Source organism: Pongo pygmaeus, chromosome 12 (assembly GCF_028885625.2).
Source record: "Pongo pygmaeus isolate AG05252 chromosome 12, NHGRI_mPonPyg2-v2.0_pri, whole genome shotgun sequence".
NCBI classification, from domain to species: Eukaryota; Metazoa; Chordata; class Mammalia; order Primates; family Hominidae; genus Pongo; species Pongo pygmaeus.
In genome coordinates this window covers 62,409,937-62,429,697 of record NC_072385.2, presented here as the reverse complement: position 1 = coordinate 62,429,697, position 19,761 = coordinate 62,409,937, and the positions used below count along the sequence as shown (strand labels likewise).

The window sequence follows — 19,761 nt, the reverse complement described above, 5'->3', positions numbered from 1 at the left end:
CAGACAGGTCAGGGGCGTGGCGAAGGTCGCTGCTTTCCTGCTACAACGCGCCTACTTTAGCTAAAACAGAAACGTAAGGCCAGGACGGGTCACCCTCTGTGGGCCCCTGAAAAATACAAAACGAAGTTTGGAGACAGTCGAAAGGCGTTTGGGCTGACCATGGAGATTTTTGTTTCCCACCCCCCTGCGAAAGCGCTCGCGCTGCCATTGGCTCAGGCTGAGGGCGAGTCCGGAACCTGTGCGCCGCGGAACTTTCGGCTCTGAAATCCAAGTTGCGCTGGGCGCATCTTTGCACGCGGTTTCCGGGCGGCTCCCTTCCCTTGCATGCTGCATTGTGTCGGGAGTTGCTGACAGCCATGGCGCCGCAGGTCTGGCGTCGACGGACCCTGGAGCGGTGTCTGACGGAAGTCGGCAAAGCCACGGGTCGGCCCGAGTGCTTCCTCACGTAAGTGCGCAGATCCCGGGCTCGGGGTGCGACCGGGGTCTCACGTGGACGCGGGTTGCAAGCCTCCGGCAAATTGTGGAGCTGGGGGAAGGTAAGGGGAAACGTAAAATCGCTTTTCCCCAAATTTCAGAGTTTGTGCTTTCCTAGGCTATCAAAATTTTAAAAACTGTTAAAATTTGTATAGATGGATCTCTCAGTTGAGTGTTATTGAAATCACTCTAACCTCAATTATTAACGCCTAGAAGCTTCCCTTGGGCTTCTTACTCCCCCGTCTCTCTACACACAGACTGTTGGTTGCTCCTTCCTCCTATGTGCTCCCAAAGCACTTAGCGCTTAGCATACTTAATTGAAAGTACGAACTTGTCACTTGTCTGTCCACCCCCCATGACTAAGCTTCTTGAGAAATAGAACTTCCATGTCTCTTCCCAACACAAGCGTTTTATATGTATTTTGTTGAAGAATTTAAAATGTGATCTATGAAATTATTACTCATTTATGTTTCAAACCCAACCTCTCCCTGAGTTCCCAGCTCACAGCAACTACAGACTGAGCTTAGTCTGAATTCCGTAGCACACAAGTGGGATATCCGCACTGTACAACTTTTAACGATTTTTAAAATTTTGGTACTGTCAAGCATCTCAAATTCACTGCGTCCAAAATAGAGCTGTTGTTTCTGTTTAATAGAATTCTTGTTTCTACCCACCTATACTCTGCCATCCCGTGAAGTCCTTTTCCCATGCTCCACCTGTCAAGCGCGTCCGTGTGAAGAGACCACTAAAACAGGCTTTGTGTGAGCAACAAGGCTGTTTATTCACTTGGGTGCAAGTGGGCTGAGTCTGAAAAGAGAGTCAGCGAATTGTGATGGGGAAGGGGTTGCTTTATAGGAGTTGGGTAGGTAATGGAAAATTACAGTAAAAGGTGGTTATCTATTGTTAGCAGAGGAGGGGTTCACAAGGTACATGGTGGGGAGATCATAAGATTTATTGTCCGGAAGAAGAATGTCACAAGGTCGATTGATCAGTTAAGGTAGGGCAGGGAAAAGTCACAGTGGAGGAATGTTGTAATGGTTAATCAGTTAAGGCAGGAACTGGCTGTTTTATTTCTTTTGTGGTTTTTCGGCTGCCCCAGACTTCTTGGCTCCTGCAGGCCATCTGGACATATATGTGCAGGTCACAGGGGTTACAGTGGCTGAGCTTCGGCTCAGAGGCCTGACACCACCACGCAAGCCTTCCCTATTTCAGTAAATGGCACTTCTGTCTTTTCAGTTACTCAAATATAAAACTAGGCTGCTACTTTAATGTCTTCATTTTTCTCTATTCTATATGTAATTCTTTAGCAATCCTGTCAGTTCTACCTCCAAACTATACTCAGCATATTCACTGCTCTAACTCCAGTCTAAATCACCATTATCCTTTGGCTGGAATGCTGCATCAACCTTCTACCTTCTAATCACTGTACTTTCCTCCTCCTCCCTCCTCGCTTTCTTCTTCCTTCGTGTAAATCATCATTTCATCCCTCTGCCTAAAATGTTTTCTCTTTACACTTTAAATGACAAATTCTTACTCCTGAACCATGCATAATTTGGCTCCCATCAGTCTCTCCAGCTTCACCCTCTGCCTTCTTCACACTCTAGCCATGCTCACCTTTTTGTTCCTCAGGCTCACCTCTAGAGGATTTGCATCTTAGAGGATTTCTTCTGCCTGCAATACATGTTTCCCAATCTTTATAAGACTATCTCCTTATCTGTAGGTTTCCTCTCAGATGTGACATCTAAGAGAGGTTTTCCTTGACCACTGTAGCCAAAGCAAATGTTGATCATTGAAGGAATAAGTGAATGAATGAATGGAGTGGTATATAATGTAGCAGAATTGATAATTTAAGGTTAATTCACTGTATATCTCCAAGCAAATAGATTTGTAATGGTTTTCCTGCCTAAAATCTATACAGCCGATTCACAGATACTTGGTTGACAGGTTTTATATATCAGTGTAGCTCATCAGCTTATATGTTGTTGGGGGCCAGAATCTATACTTACACTTCATTCAAATTTTATTTTACAAAAGAGTTGGGTTTTTTTATTTTTATTAAGAGTGCTGTGAAATTATTACCTATAATTCTAAATCTCACTTAATTCCTTCCAATAGGATTCAAGAGGGATTGGCATCAAAGTTCACTTCTTTAACAAAAGTGCTTTATGACTTTAATAAAATATTAGAGAATGGTAGAATCCATGGAAGCCCCTTGCAAAAACTTGTGATAGCAAATTTTGATGATGAGCAGATTTGGCAACAACTGGAATTGCAAAATGAACCAATTTTACAATATTTTCAGAATGCAGTTAGTGAAACAATTAATGATGAAGATATCAGTCTTCTCCCAGAGAGTGAAGAACAGGAACGTGAAGAGGATGGTTCAGAGATAGAGGCTAATTATGGGGAGGACCTAGAAGATTTAGAGGAGGAGAAGGAAGTGTCAGACATGGGTGATGATGATCCTGAAGGGGGTGAGAGAGCTGAAAACTCAAGCAAATCTGATCTGAGGAAAAGCCCCGTTTTCAATGATGAGGATTCTGACCTTGACTTTGATATCAGCAAATTGGAACAGCAGAGCAAGGTGCAAAACAAAGGACATGGAAAACCAAGAGAAAAGTCCATAGTAGATGATAAATTCTTCAAACTCTCCGAAATGGAGGCCTATTTAGAAAACATAGAAAAAGAAGAGGAACGAAAAGATGATAATGATGATGAGGAGGAAGATATTGATTTTTTTGAAGATATTGATTCTGATGAAGATGAAGGGGGACTGTTTGGAAGTAAAAAACTTAAGGTAAAGTTTTGAGAGAGGAGAGAGCACTTTCCTCCTCCTCAAATTAGCTTTTCTTCTGTTTTTCTAGGAGAGATTTAATTGTAGTTAGAAGATTTAGTGATAAGAAATATTGTGCTCTATCTTATCAGTTATAAATGAATCTGTACTTCCATTCAATTTATGTTCCAGTTGGTTTTATAGTTTTCTGGTAGTGTTATTAGTTGCCATTTTCACCTAATAATTATTTAGTTATTAGTTTAGTTATTAGTTATTAGCTTGTAGTGTTATTAAGTCAGAAAGTAATATATACATACAATATACATGCAAATCTATATGCATGTGTTAATATATTTTTCTATCCCTAATTAATAGTTTATAAAATCTTTTTATTTTAGTCAGGTAAAAGTTCCAGAAATCTGAAATACAAAGATTTTTTTGATCCAGTTGAAAGTGATGAAGACATAACAAGTGTTCATGATGATGAGCTGGATTCAAACAAAGAAGATGATGAAATTGCTGAAGAAGAAGCAGAAGAACTAAGTATTTCGGAAACGTGAGTATTTTGAACCATCCTTTACATTGTAAGCTGGAATTGCCCAATCATGTATGTGTACTCGTAGTTATCAAATGTGTTTGTCTTAGGAAGTTGGATTCTCTAATATCAGATATTCTCAAGATAGCCAGAGGTAAGTCTCTGAATGTAAAGGGACATTAGAGATCACTTAATGAAGAAAAATATCTCTGGTAGTAGCAATCAAACCTTCCTTACCAGGAACTTTGATTTGGTTTTGTGTCAATAAAATCCTGTTATTTTTGTGAGATAAGAGATTTGTATTATAGATTGATGAATAATGTATTTTCTATATGTTGGACACTTTTTGTTCTGTTTCTTACATAGCGTTTTACCTAAATAATACCTTTTGTTCCTTAATAACAATGATTTTGGAAGTTCTGAGTATTTGGTTGCATTAGGTATATAAAAGAAGAACTTCATTAAGGGAAAATTTGTTTCCTTTTGTTTTTCTAATGGAAAGTAGTATATTTCTTTTTATAAGAGTTTTGGTATTGTAGGGATGAAGATGATGACCTTGAAGAAAATGAAGACAATAAACAACATAAAGAAAGCTTGAAAAGAGTGACCTTTGCTTTACCAGATGATGAGGAAACTGAAGATACAGGTGTTTTAAATGTAAAGAAAAATTCTGATGAAGTTAAATCCTCCTTTGAAAAAAGACAGGAAAAGGTAATTAGTAATTTAAGGAATTTTTAATATACTTGATATTAACCATCCTTTGAAAACTATTAACCATCCTTTGAAAACAAATATCTTGGCCAGGTGCAGTGGCTCACACCTGTAATCCTAACACTTTGGTAGTCCGAAGCAAGAGGATCACTTGAGCTCTGGTGTTCAGAACCAGACTAGGCAACATAGTGAGACCTTGTCTCTACCAAAAATACAAAAATTAGCTGGGCATGGTGATGTGTGCCTGTAGTCCAGCTACTCTGGTGTCTGAGGCGGGAGGATCACTTGAGCCTAGGAGGTTGATGCTGCGGTGAGCTATGATTGCATCACTGCTCTCTAGCCTGGGCGGCAGAGCAAGACTTTGTCTTAAAACAAACAAAAAACCAAAAGTCTTGCCATATGGAAAGCATCTGATGTGCAAAAGTCAGTGCCTGCATTTCAGTTTGGGGCCTGTGAGTAAAATAGTTGCTTCTGCTGGGCGTGGTAGCTCATCCCTGTAATCCCAGCACTTTGGGGGGCTGAGGCAGGTGGATCACTTCAGGTCAGGAGTTCGAGACCAGCCTGGCTAACATGGTAAAACCCCATCTCTACTAAAAAAAAAAATAGCCAGGTGTGGTGGCGGGCACCTGTAATCCCAGCTAATCGGGAGGCGAGGCAGGAGAATCCCTTGAACCCAAGAGGCGGAGGTTGCAGTGAGCTGAGATGGTGTCACTGGACTCCAGCCTGGGCGACAGAGTGCAACTCTGTCTCAAAAATAAAAAAATTTTTAAAGATAGTTGTTTTTTTCTCTGTCCCTAATGTCTTTATATGTATAGCATGTGTCTCCTGATAAAGCTGTCCTGTGAGCATCTTAACTGTTTTGACTGTTTTGGAGGATTCCGCATATGTCTTTTTTTTTTTCTTTTTTTTGGGGGGGGACGGAGTTTCACTCTTGTCACCCAGGCTAGAGTGCAGTGGCGTGATCTTAGCTCACTGCAGCTTCCACCTCCCAGGTTCAATCAATTTTCCTGCCTCAGCCTCCTGAGTAGTTGGGATTACAGGCGCCCGCCACCGCGCCCAAATGTCTTTAAGGTGCTCCGCAGATTTTTGTGAGTGCCAAATAGCCAGAATTTTAATTTATACCATCACAAACATATCTTCCAAAGTTGGTAAAAATTGTTTCTTTGTGTCATGATTTCAGACAAGTGAAATTTCATTAAATTTTTGTAGATGTAGTCTGGCTCTAATAATTTGGCTCTATCATTTGTTTACCTTAAAATTTTTATCACAATAAAAATGAGAATAGGGCCAGGCACAGTGGCTCACACCTGTACTTTGGGAGGCTGAGGAGGGAGGATTGTTTGGAGCCCAGGAATTTGAGAGCAACCTGGGCAACAGGGCAAAAGCCCATCTCCACTAAAAATTAAAAAAATTAGCTGGGAATGGTAGTGTGCGCCTATAGTCTTTGATACTCGAGAGGCTGATGGGGGAGGATCTCTTGAGTCCAGGAGTTCAAGGCTGCAGTGAGCTATGATTGCACCACAGCACTCTAGCCTGGGCAACAGAGCTAGAGACTGTCTGAAAAAATAAAAAAATAAAAAAAGAGAATAGGCAGATAATAAAAGATACCAAGAATATCAAAAGAATTGTTTTTAAAATCTAAGAATCTGAATTAAATCCGTGGATGTCAGATTGTCCCCAGAAGATAGAGAAATTCTAAGGGAAAAAAAGCACCATTATAAAATATCAATGAGTTAGTATCCCTCCACCCCACTCCTCCCGCCCTCCCCCAACAAATAAAGAAAGGTTTGGTTTTATTGTGAAATTACATCAGACCTTCAAGTTAAGTTTCAATAAATCACAAATAATTATTTCAATTTCCACATATAAAGAATAAAGTACAACTTTCAACCTTTTTTTTTTTTTGAAACTGTTAGGACATGAAAACCCAAACCTCATAGAGGTAGCATTAAAACAGACACACACACACACACACACACACACACACACACACACACACACACACACACACACACACACACACACACACACACACACACACACACACACACAGAGCACAGAGTCTCATTCATGAACAGTGATGCAAAAATCCTACAGCACAGTGGAAAAATTATGCCACACAACTGCATGAACCTTATTCTCTTGAATCAGTATTAGGAGATCTAGTATGATTCCTGACTGCAAGACATTAAGGAGAAAAAACATATAGTCACCTCCATATATGTCAGAAAGACATTTGATAAAATTCAATATTCATTTCTAATTTTTTTTTTTTACTCATAGCGGAATATAAATACATTTAAGCCAAAACTGCTATCATGCATGATGCGTGAAATTCTAGAAACATCCCTTTAAGATCAGGAATAAGACAAGATGTCCAGTATTACAATTACCACTGTTGATTAACATTCTTTTAGACGCATAGGCCAGTGTAACTACAAAAGATAAAGTTAAGAGATGAGGAAAACTGCCAGGTGCGGTGGCTCACGCCTGTAATCCCAGCACTTTGGGAGACCAAGGCAGGAGGATTGCTTGAGCTCAGGAGTTCGAGACCAGCCTGGGCAACATGGTAAGACCTCGTCTCTACAAAAAATATAAAAATTAGGCGTGGTTGCACGCGCCTGTGGTCCCAGTTATTTGGGAGTCTGAGGTAAGAGGATTACTTGAGCCTAGGAGGTGGAGGTTGCAGTGAGCTGAGATCATGCAACTGCTCTCCAGCCTAGGCAACTGAGCGAGACTGTCTCAAAAAAAAAAGATTAGGAATACTGCAGATGTATTATATTCCACTAGGAGTGAAAAATGAAAGTGTTAGTATTTGGAGAGGAAACCGAATGGATAAACTGAATTGATATTAGGAAAACAAGAGAATTCTGTAAGGTAGCTGAAAAGGCTGGCATTTTATACACTGAAGTCATCATTGTTGTCTTTTAGAAGTTAGAGATAATGGCCAAGTGTGGTGGCTCACGCCTGTAATCCCAGCACTTGGTGAAACCCCGTCTCTACTAAAAAATACAAAAATTAGCCGGGCGTGGTGGCACACGCCTGTAATTCCAGCTACTCGGGAGGCTGAGGCAGAAGAATTGCTCAGGAGACGGAGGTTGCAGTGAGCTGAGATCACACCACTGCACTCCAGCCTAGGCGACAGAGCGAGTCTCTGCCTCAAAAGAATTTAAAAAAAAGAAGTTAGAGTAAGAATTTGAGTTTGGAGTCAAAAGGTTCAGACTCCATCAGATACTAATATTCTAATCAAAGAATTACTTGACTTGCAAATAGATAGATCACTTGAATAGAATAGAGCCCAGAAACAAACCCAAAAGCTTCTGGGGGAGTTTAGTATATTATAAACTTGGCATTTTAAATTAATCAGGAAAAGAAATTGTTTGCAGCTCACCCCACCATAGGCAGCAGAAATAGGAAGTCATTGACAGAATAAAAAGATGGCAAGAACAGAATTGTAGAATGGTACGTTTCTTGCTTTCCCACTTTTTAAATTATTTTTTGCTTTTACACAAATAGAAGATTTTTATTTTCTAAATGTATACTAATTATTTTATCTCTTTCTTAGATGAATGAAAAAATTGCATCTTTAGAAAAAGAGTTGTTAGAAAAAAAGCCGTGGCAGCTTCAGGGGGAAGTGACAGCACAGAAGAGGCCAGAGAACAGCCTCCTGGAGGAGACCCTACACTTTGACCATGCTGTCCGGATGGGTACGGTGCCCTCTTCTGTAGTTTTCATGTCTGTGCTTTTTCCATGGTTCCATTTCATACAAAGATTTGGGGTGATGTTTCTTTTCCCTCAACTTTTTATTTTAAAAACTTGTAAACACATGGCTTAGCATGGTAGCTCACACCTGTAATCCCAGCACTTTGGGAGGCCAAGGCAGACGGATCACCTGAGGTCAGGAGTTTGAGACCAGCCTGGCCAACATGGTGAAACGCCGTCTCTACTAAAAATACAAAAATCAGCCGGATATAGTGGCGGATTACAGAATCCCATCTACTCGGGAGGCTGAGGCAGGAGAATCGCTTGAAACCAGAAAGGGGAGGTTGCAGTGAGCCAAGTTTGTGCTGGTGTGCTCCAGCCTGGGCAACAGAGCGACACTCTGTCAAAAAAGAAAAAAACAACTTATAAACACAGAAGAGTTGAAAAAATACTATAGTGAACACCTATATGCTATTCAATCGGATTCACCAGTTACCATTTTGTCATATTTGCTTTCTCTCCCTAGCATATGTAAGATTGTATATGTGCCCTTTTTTTTTAATTAAGTTGCCAATCTCATGGCACTTCACTTTTAAATACTTTTGCAGATATCTTCTAAGAACTAGGACATTCTCCTATGTAATCACAATACCATTAATCCACCCAAAAAATTTAACAATACACTAATGATACCTAATGTATAGTTTGTAATCAACTTTCTTGTAGTAATCTGTTTCGAAGGCTTGCATCCTGTCACGGTCCACTGATTAAATTTTGAATTTCAGCCTGAAACCGTGGTCATCTCATTGACTTCTTTCTTGTACCCATTACATCAAAATGAGTTTTCATTTTATTTCAATGGAAGAGAGAATGGAAAAGAGGGGAAGAGTCCCTGGGTACCTTGGGTAAAGTATTAGCACTTACTACCATATGTATCCTAGTTTTGTGGTTTTCAAACTTGAGGGAGCATCACAAGGCTTGTTCAAGCACAGATAGCTGTCCCTCTTCCCCACTTTCTGATTCAGGAAGTATGGGGGTGGCCCAGGAATTTGCATTTCTGACAAGTTCCTACGTGTTGCTGATGCTGTGGGTCCAAGGACTGCACTGAATCAGTGGTCTAGTGGATATCTACCTAATGAATAAACGTTGTATATCCTTTAGCACCTGTGATTACAGAGGAAACCACCCTTCAACTGGAAGATATCATTAAACAGAGGATAAGAGATCAGGTCAGTAAGAATTAAATTTAACTTAATCAAAATGTCACTGAAATTTTTAGAATAATGTGAGAGTACTCTGAGAGTAGGACTATTGCTTTTTATTTTCACTTAGTGTTCACAAACCTTAAATCTAGGCTACCTAGTCAGCTTTTGTTGTGTGAGGTACTGCTCTTCAGTAGTACCCAGGAAAGACGAGTATTGTGCCTGAGAGGAGCAAGAAGCCATTATCCTTTCTCGTGAGTCTTGCTGACCTTTTGGGCGGTGCTCAGTGAAGCTGGTGGCTGACCTGTGATGGTTGCACCCAGAACCCTTGGCTTAGGCACAGTATCTGGTGTGGCAAATTATTCAGTATATATGTCTTAGTCTTTTTTCTGTTACTTATAACAGAATATCTGAAACTGGGTAACTTAAAAGGAATACAGTTATGGAGGCTGAGAAGTCCAAGTTGGAGGGGCCTTCTTACCAGTGGGGATTCTGCAGAGTCCCAAGGTGGTGCAGGGCATCACGTGGTGAAAGGGCTGAGCATGCTAAGATGCTGGCTCAGGTGTCTCTTGCTCTTCTTAAGAGCCACCATTCCCCCACTGATGATAACCCATTAATCCATAAATGCAACTGCCATTCATGAGGGCAAAACCCTGGTGATCCAGTCACGTCCTAGAAGGCCCCACATCTGAGTGTTGCCACATCAGGGATTAAGTTTCCACATGAGTTTTGGAGGGGACATTCAAACCCTAGCATTGTGGTAGTACTACAACTTTAAAACCATTTCTCAATGGTGTATTTTTTTCAAATGTTAAAAACCTAGTGATTTTTGTTGAAGAATTGATCTGATTTTGTAAACTTAGAATAAAACTTAGATATATGGCATGTACAGTAAGAGATGGCTTTATAACATGTGTATAATGTTTGCCTACACTTGTGGGTCTAAAATAGAAAGGGTTTGAAGGGTGAGTATCATGTGCAGAACATCTTAAAATTTGAAATGAAACATGATAAACTAACTCAAGGCTTGACTTTTAAACAAACTGTGATGGGGAAATGTGGAATTAAAGTTGGTAACCAGATAGGAAGACTCATTTAAATCAGAAAAAGATATTTGAGTAATGCTTTCTTTGCTTTCCTAATGTTTATTCTTTGTGACTTGAATAGTTATTTCAGGAGTTGAAAATTTTCTTTTTGCTATAATTTGCTTACTCTGTAATAATAAGTAATAATAAATATTTATTATAACAATGATATAATTTACTGTTAATATATTAATATATTGATCATATTTATTATAATAATATTCCAGAGGAAGATTCTTAAGTGAACCTAGAAATAAATTGTAGGTTTTGTTATGTTCTACCTGCACTTTATGTTTCAGGCTTGGGATGATGTAGTACGTAAAGAAAAACCTAAAGAGGATGCATATGAATATAAAAAGCGTTTAACCTTAGACCATGAGAAGAGTAAATTGAGCCTTGCTGAAATTTATGAACAGGAGTACATCAAACTCAACCAGGTGAGGAAGCCTGTAAGGCAAAGCCATTATTATTAAAGAAATAGAAGTAGAGAACTAGGCTTTTTGTGACTGTTGAAATCGTGAAACAGAAATCTTGAGCTGTTCGGCTACCTCATGTAAGTATGAGACAGAGCATGCTAGGAATAGAAGGGTTCTAATATTCCCACTGGATGTGAGGGGTTGAGGGGGGTTGCTTTGCAATTAGGCTTTGGTCACGTGATACTTCTACAACTCATTAACTTTCTAGCAATTATGGTGGTGCTACAACTTTAAAACCATTTCTCATTGATATTTTGAAGTAACTGATATATTTTACATGATTATGAATTCATTCTGATTTTTAGGTCTGTTTTTTCTTTCACTTAACTAAAATCTCTGGGCTGGGTATGGTGGCTCACATCTGTAATCCCAGCACTTTGGGAGGCTGAGGTGGGCAGATTGCTTGAGATCAGGAGTTTGAGACCTGTCTGGCCAACATGGTGAAACCCCGTCTCTACTAAAAATACGAAAAAATTAGACGGGCGTGGTGGCATGTGCCTGTAATCCTAGTTACTCGGGAGGCTGAGGCAGGGGAATTGCTTGAACCAGGGAAGTGGAGGTTGCAGTGAGCCCAGATCGCGCCACTGCTCTCCAGCCTGGGCGACAGAGTGAGACTCCATCTAAAAAAAAAAAGAAATAAAGAAATCTCTGGTTAAATACTAGGACAAGGTCCTATTCCTAGGAATATTATATGCTGATATAATAATTGAATTATTCCTTCACATTTGATTTATTGGGAATGTGCTTAATATGTACTTAGGGATCAGATGGCATTTTTCTTCTGCAAAAACCATTTACGATTCCCACCAGATTTTGTTAATGACTGCCCCTCAGTTAGCAACAACAAATTGCCCTGATGCCACTGTGAAATTGAAGAACTGAAAAGATTTGAATTAAAATTCTTCCTGGCTGCCTTGCAATCCAAGGTGGTAGCTGAAGGAGGATGTGTACAGTTTCATTTGAATCTTTGAGGAGATTGAGTAGATACAGAAAGTATTTGGTGACCATGAGAATTAAAAATTAGATATGTAATGCAATAGCTTATGCCAGCTCTAAATGTTAGTTTCATTTCTCTCTTAGAAGTCAACAGCCAGTTCAGAAGTTTTTGAGGATGGACTTGGAGTTCTAGTAGCTAGGCTAGTTCTAGAAGTGAAATGATGGTAAACAGCACATGTAGGAGGAGCCTTTACTCACATTTGTGCATGTAATGTGGCTCAGAAAAATGCTGTATAGCCAATATATAGCTATATATTTGATTTTACAGATATTGTTACCTAGAATGAGGTGAAAGGACATGTTTAGGATTTTTTAAAGTATGAGGTAAGTTAAAATAGTAAGAAGCAGTAGTAGCGTGATGCCTGACTATGGCTGGAAGGTGGGTGCGGATGATGGACTTTGGAAACAGACCTGAATGCATTTCTGTCATCAGGATCAGGAGACAAAGAGCCTATCGTTTCCTAGTTCTGGTGGGTTTCTTTTTTTCATGTCTTAATAACAAACAAAAAGCCCTCTTAGGCATTTAGAATAAGCATTTGGGGCCAAAGAGGACAGAGAGAGAAGCATGAAATTTTCTTTTTCTCTTCAGTAGAATTAAAATTGCTGTCAATTTTTTCAATGTGATTTGTGAGAATAAATCTTTAACACATTACATGTAAATAAAAGAACAAAAAAGTCCCTACCATCCAAATGGATATTTGGATAATTTTATGAAGTCTATATTAACACTTTACTTCTTTTTTTTCTTTTTTTTTTTTTTTTTTGAGATGGAGTCTTGCTCGGTTGCCAGGCTGGAGTGCAGTGGTACGATCTAAGCTCACTGCAACCTCTGCCTCCTGGGTCCAAGCAATTCCCCTGCCTCAGCCTCCTGAGTAACAGGCGCATGCCACCAAGCCCGTCTAATTTTTTGTATTTTAGTAGAGACAGGGTTTCATTATGTTAGCCAGAATGGTCTCGATCTCCTGACCTTGTGATCCTCCTGCGTCGGCCTCCCAAAGTGCTGGGATTACAAGCATGAGCCACCGCACCCAGCCAGCCACCATGCTGGGCCTTTTTTTTTCTTTTTAATTGATGTGAGATTTATATAACATAAAATGAACCACTTAGTGAACAAATTGGGAGCATTTAGGACAGTGTTATGTAACTACTAGCTCTCTCTAGTTCTCAAACATTTTTATCAGCCCACAATAAAGCCCCATATGCATTAAGCAGTTGCTACCTTTTCCTTAACTTGCCCCAGCCCCGACAAACCCCAGTCTGCATTCTATCTCTGTGGATTGGCCTATTTTGAGTATTTGATATAAATGGAACCATACCATATGTGGCCTTCCATTTCTGACCTCTTTCAGTTAGTGTTGTGTTTTCAAGACTGGCACTTGTCAGTGCTTCATTTCTTTTTTATGGTTGCACAGTATTCCATTGTATGTATGTACCACAGTTTATCTGCTTATCCACTGGTGGACATTCAGGCTGTTTCCACCTTTTGACTGTTAATAGTGCCATGTACATGTATTTGTTTGAGTATCTGTTTTTAATTCTCTTGGTTGTACACCTAGGAGTGGCATTGCTGGGTCAGATGGTAATTCTCTATGTAGTTTTTTGAAGACCTGCCAAGCTTGTTGCCACTGTGGCCACATCATTTTACATTCCTACCTATCAACAATGCACAAGGGTTCCAGTTTCTCCATCCTTGCCAACACTTGTTATCACTTGCTATTTTCCTTTTTAAAAAAACTGTAGCCATCTTAGGAGGAATAGCTTAGTTTTTGACAGAAGTAAATACCAAGGTAATTAAATTTTTAATTTCTGAATATTAGAGGTAATAGTTACTGTAGCTCCTAAAATGCACATCACATCTCTGGTAGGTGCTGGAACCCTCATGGTACTGCTGCTTTTAATTTTGCTTTTGGAATGTTTCTTTGTAGCTGAAGCTTTAGTGATGAGAAGATGGAAATACCCTCATTGACCTTTAGTGTTTTCTCCTGTGATATATATCAAGTCGCTTAGTTTGACATTGTTGAACTTATTTCCTAAGCAAAAAACAGCAGAAGAAGAAAATCCAGAGCATGTAGAAATTCAGAAGATGATGGATTCCCTCTTCTTAAAATTGGATGCCCTCTCAAACTTCCACTTTATCCCTAAACCGGTAAGTGTGTTAACAGTTCAGTGTGTAGCTAGAGCAGGGTGACCTTCATAGCTTTGATCCTTTGTGAGACTAGCTCTTTATTTTGTTTCAGGATACAAACTTGTAGTTTGCTGTAAATTCCAGGCAGGGTCTCCATGAGGAAAGCTCACTTCTGGTCCCATGACAGTTCTGGCTCTACCCAGATCTTCAGTGAGCCCCTGCCAGCTGGGGCTGAGCATAGTCAGGCATCATGCTAGTACTGCCTCTTACTATTTTAACTTACCTCACACTTTAAAAGACCCTCAGCCATAGCCACAGGGACTCCTCTTTTCCCTACCCTCTCAGTCTTCTGTTGCATTTTCATTGTATAATGGGTTTGGAGACGTATGGATATCTATACCAGCATTTATGGAGCATCTGCTATGTGTCATATTAGTTTCTTTACATACACTAACACTTAATGCACACAACACTGAGGCAGGTACTATAGTTTCCATTTCACAGGGGAGAAAACCAAGGTTTAGGAGGTGGGAGAGTGAGAACTAACTCTGGGCCCAGCTGTCTCTGCATGATGTTCCCTCACCAGGCCCAACCCTCTCAAATGCTCCTCCCTTGTCTGTCTGTCACCCAGACTTGGCTCTACCTGTCTATTCCTTGGAGCCTCATCTCCTGCTTACCAGCTTCTGTGAACCCATAAAACATGCTTGTACCATCCTTTGGTACTTGTTCACCTGTTGCCCTTTGGTGCCTGTGTTGTTGTCTGAAATGGAATGTCATGAATTAAAGACTAATCTAGAAGTCAGAACCTGAGTTGAGTTCTGCTCCTAACTAGCTTTATGATATAGGCAATCGCTTTACGTTTCATCTGTGCAGAAGAGCTAATCTCCAAGATCCTTTATTATTAGTTGATGGCTAGGTGATTCCCATGCAAATATTTTGTCTTCTCAGACAGTAAGCTTTTTTACCTGGTTTTTTTTTTTTTTTTTTTTTTTTTTTGGTATATATGTACGCTTTTAATCCAGTTGTAATTACATGCAAGTAAATTCTTGATGGCAGGAGCCATCTTTAGATTCCCGAAGTCCCTAATATGGTCTGTGTAAAATAAACAGGTGAAGAGGTGAGTGGAATTTCTCAACTCCTCTTGTCCAGCAGGTCTTACTGAGATGAAGGACGTGGACCTTTCTGAGCCTTACCTGTGTGATCTGGCTCTTCCCACCCCTTTAGTCTCCCTTGGCTTGCTACCCCTACCCCACTGATCTTCTGATTCCTTCAGCAGGCCAAGTCCCTTGCGCTTTCTCGCTGTGCTCTTCCCCTGGCCCAGTAGGCTGCACTTCCTTTTTGGCATGGCTGGCTCCTTCTTATTGCCCAGGCTAGATGCCTTCCCCTCCTTGCAGATGTTCCTTGGCTTCTTACCTAGGGTAGACTCCCCTTCCCGCCTTGCTGCATGTCTCACCACTTGGCTCCTTTTCCTCATAGCTGCATCGCACATTTGCAGTCATTCGCTGGTTGTTCATTGCTCTCTACTTGTCTTCAGGCAGCACAAAATGCATCTACTGTTCCACTCTGTTCCTCGCACTAGCTAGGATCTAACACAGGGAAGCCTTTAGACATACCTTGGAATACTGGGAAGTGAAGGAGAAGTGAATGCATATGTGTCTATGTGCCCCAAATGAAACACCTTTCTTTTTTCCCTTAAGAAATGTAGAATTGCTAGTGTAGGTTCCCCTTGATATTACTTTTTTCATGTTCAGGTTGGTATTTCACACCATCTCTGTAGACTCCATTTACTAATCACAGCCATTATTTTTTGTGGCTTTTTTTTTTTTTTTTGAGACAGAATCTCACTCTATTGCCCAGGCTGGAGTGCAGTGGCATGATCTTGGCTCACTGCAACCTCTGCCTCCCAAGTTTAAGTGATTCTCCTGCCTCGGCCTCCCAAGTAGCTGGGACTACAGGCATGCACCACCAGGGCTGGCTAATTTTTTTGTATTTTTAGTAGAGACAGGGTTTCACCATGTTAGCCAGGCTGGTCTCAAACTCCTGACCTCAAATGATCTGCCCGCCTCAGCCTCCCAAAGTGCTGGGATTACAGGCGTGAGTCACCGTGCCCAGGCTTTTGTGGCTTTTTGGACTGTCTTCTTTTTCTCCATATTTCTCTTTAAATGCTAGAATGGAACACAGTGTTTTTAATAACAGTTGAATAGTGGTCCAGTGGAAGAAATGATTTCTTTCACACTCTCATTTTTCTCTCACTTAGAATCCAGGATCCTATTGTGTTTATGGCTTGTTTTTGTTCTTTGTGAAGTTTCCTTGAGCAAATAACTCCATGGACAGGATGGTGATAAGGAAGAAAGAATGCTAATGTAACTGCAATATATAGTCACCATTTTAGTTGCAGGATCAGTATGAAACCTGTTTTAATTACTGAATTTCTTGGGTAGTTCTTTCAAAAAAAGACAAAAATCTGAAGCAGATGGTCCTTCAATTAACATTGCATTCTTTCCCCTTTTTTGTAATTGATAGCTTTGATTTATTTTGATACTGTTTTAGTTTTTCAGTATTATTTCATATTTGTTTATAGAGATGTTTTCAGTAGTTGAAAGATGAGGAAATTTATCAGTAGTCTATTTTTGACTCTTGTTCCCATAAACATCTTTCCTTGCATCTTTTTCCATATACTTCTTAGAGCTAGCTTTTTTTTCTGTAAGCAAAGTCAAGATAATATTAATAGAAATCAGTAAATCTTACCAAACAGCATTAATGGTTGTTTGAGAATGTCCTCATGCATGGTAGATAGGAATAGTTGAGGAAGAGATGGAAGAACTGATGTTTGAAGATGGCAGAAATGTTATGTAAAAATGTAGAAATACGCCGGGCGTGGTGGCTCATGCCTGTAATCCCAGCACTTTGGGAGGCCGAGGCGGGCAGATCATGAGGTCAGGAGATCCAGATCATCCTGGCTAACAGGGTGAAACCCCATCTCTACTAAAAATACAAAAAATTAGCCAGGTGTGGTGGCGGGCGCCTGTAGTCCCAGCTACTCGGGAGACTGAGGCAGGAGAATGGCATGAACCCAGGAGAGGGAGCTTGCAGTGAGCTGAGATCACGCTAATGCACTCCAGCCTGGGCAACAGAGCGAGACTCCGTCTCAAAAGAAAAAGAAATACATGCCGTTGGAATGGTTTTGAGACAAAAAACCCTGAAATACCCAGGTCTCTGGGATCCTGAAGCAGTGCCGCCCCTCAGCACTGCCGTCATGCCAGTCCACTTAGGACTTTGGCTGTCACCATATCTGACATTTTAAATAGTCTCCATTAGGTTTGCTGACTTTCAAGCAAGTGAAAGAAAGACAATCTCCATAAAGTATTTTATATATTATACTTTGATAGGTTCACAGTTCACACGTTTTGTGTTAGAGTCCCTTCTGGCTTCCCATTGAATGTATTATCTCTTTTCTAGCCTGTACCAGAGATTAAAGTTGTGTCAAATCTGCCAGCCATAACCATGGAGGAAGTAGCCCCAGTGAGTGTTAGTGATGCAGCCCTCCTGGCCCCAGAGGAGATCAAGGTAAGAAGCCAATGTTGACACCTTCAATGTCTGTTGCTAGTTAGTTCATCATAGCCAGACTCCATTTATTTAACGTTATTTGCCTTGCACTTGTAGTTCTTATTCCAGTGTATCTCAGCAGTTTCTAAGTATAAGCAAACTAGTAATGTTATAATACTCAAATACCAGTCTCCTATATTCTGGCTTTATTATGAGGTGCAGGTTTGAGAGTTACTGTAAGAGCAGTTTTAAGATAGCTAGTATCAATATCTTGTTATAATCCAATCCGAATACTAGCAGTGATGTTAAGTTTAAAACAAATTGCTTGCATTGCATATATACTAGCAATAGTTTAGTATCAGCATTTCCCCCTTATTTTATTCATGTAGTGCTAATTAGTAATGGAATCTGAATCCAGAATCGAGCATTTGGTTATCAGAAGAGGTTGGATATATCAAATGCAGCAATCCCTGCCATGTGAACATTGAAGCTTATGCCTTACACAGTAATAATGGTTTCTGCCAGGTCCTCATCTTCCTGGCTGGCTTAGCAGCAGGGCCTTCTTTTTCCCTCCTCACTTGATTTGCTACACCTACACTCACCCCTTCTGTCTGAGCCTCTGCCACCTCAGTGCAGGTGACAGCCCTGGCAGGATAGGCTGGCAGCTGAGGAGTAAAGAGATAGAATTGATCCTCACTAGAGAGATGTTTCCCTTCCCTTTCTCTGTTCCTTGGTCTCTGCCCTCTGGCCTCAGCCCCGTTGCTGTCATTAGCAGCACAGAGCTGAGGCTGCCTCTGGCATGTCCCTGAAGCCCTTTGGAATCTAAATGCTGTGGAGGGCTGGCTCCTCTTGTGCTGTTAGGTTGAGAACCCAACTCTCCATGTTGCCTTCTTGTGAATTAGTTTGGGAACTGAACCGTCACTATAAGAGTCTGTGCCTGTCAAAGAATGCATTTCAGATTTTAAAGAGCTGAGTTACCAACGCTCATTGGAATGCAGGTAGGGATTGCTCTGCATCTTCGTGCATTTGGCCACAGATGCACAGCCTGCTTGCTGGCTACCCTGCAGTTTCTTCCATTCCAGTTTCCTAGTTGTTAAACTTGATGAACGAATATGTTGGTGGTTATTTTTTTAATAGGAGAAAAATAAAGCTGGAGATATAAAAACAGCTGCTGAAAAAACAGCTACAGACAAGAAACGAGAGCGAAGGAAAAAGAAATATCAAAAGCGTATGAAAATAAAAGAGAAGGAGAAGCGGAGAAAACTGCTTGAAAAGAGCAGTGTAGATCAAGCAGGGAAATACAGCAAAGCAGTAGCTTCGGAGAAGTTAAAACAGCTGACCAAAACTGGCAAAGCTTCCTTTATAAAGGTAAGGACAAGGGAAAGAAAACTGCTCAAGGGGACCTTTGTGGGGGAAGTGGATAGCAAGTGCTGGGTGACTGGAATGTCCGAGCCAGCCGACAGCCCACCTGCGGGATGGAGATGCATGATGCTGACTGGCTGGAATTGCAACCTTTAATGTTCTGGAGTTTTTCATGTAGGGTCCTCACAATAACCTGGGTCCTGGCAGCAGCTTCTCTTCCACTCCTTTCTCTCTTAGATTATAAGAACATTGTAGAAGTATAGAATACCTCTATGCTAACTGATTCAGTTTTCTGTAATTCTAGTCCTTTTTCATATTTATGGTTGTATACATTGTTGTAATGGTGATGTACTATTTCTGGCTTTTTTCACTTATAAGTACATTTTACAGCATGAGCATGTGGTGTTTTTAATTGCAGGATGAAGGTAAAGACAAGGCCTTAAAGTCCTCTCAAGCATTCTTTTCTAAATTACAAGATCAAGTAAAAATGCAAATCAATGATGCAAAGAAAACAGAAAAGAAAAAGAAGAAAAGACAGGATATTTCTGTTCATAAATTAAAGCTGTAATATATTTTGAATATAATGTAAATATTGATGTGTAAGCTTATATTGTGTCATTGTTCTGTTTTATAATAAAATTCTTGAGAACCTTTCTTTGCATCGATGACAGATATTTGAGGGTTCCCTAGTGTGAAAAGACAAACCCCTAACCATTTGCAAAGCCCTTCCGGTTTTCACTGGTGTGAAGCAGGACCTGGCTCCTCCCCAGGTCC

General features: G+C 40.4%; 1 protein-coding gene across 1 annotated transcript; it reads left to right on the top strand.

Moving 5' to 3' along the window:
• Nucleotides 1-16: 16 nt before the first annotated feature.
• MPHOSPH10 (M-phase phosphoprotein 10) lies at nucleotides 17-19,640 on the top strand. Its single transcript, XM_054475434.2, has 11 exons — nucleotides 17-445; nucleotides 2,590-3,271; nucleotides 3,646-3,803; nucleotides 4,322-4,493; nucleotides 8,059-8,200; nucleotides 9,357-9,424; nucleotides 10,782-10,919; nucleotides 13,990-14,100; nucleotides 17,539-17,646; nucleotides 18,763-18,993; nucleotides 19,406-19,640. The coding sequence occupies exons 1-11, from the start codon at nucleotides 357-359 to the stop codon at nucleotides 19,553-19,555; spliced, it is 2,049 nt and encodes a 682-aa protein (XP_054331409.1). The 5' UTR covers nucleotides 17-356; the 3' UTR covers nucleotides 19,556-19,640.
• Nucleotides 19,641-19,761: the final 121 nt, after the last annotated feature.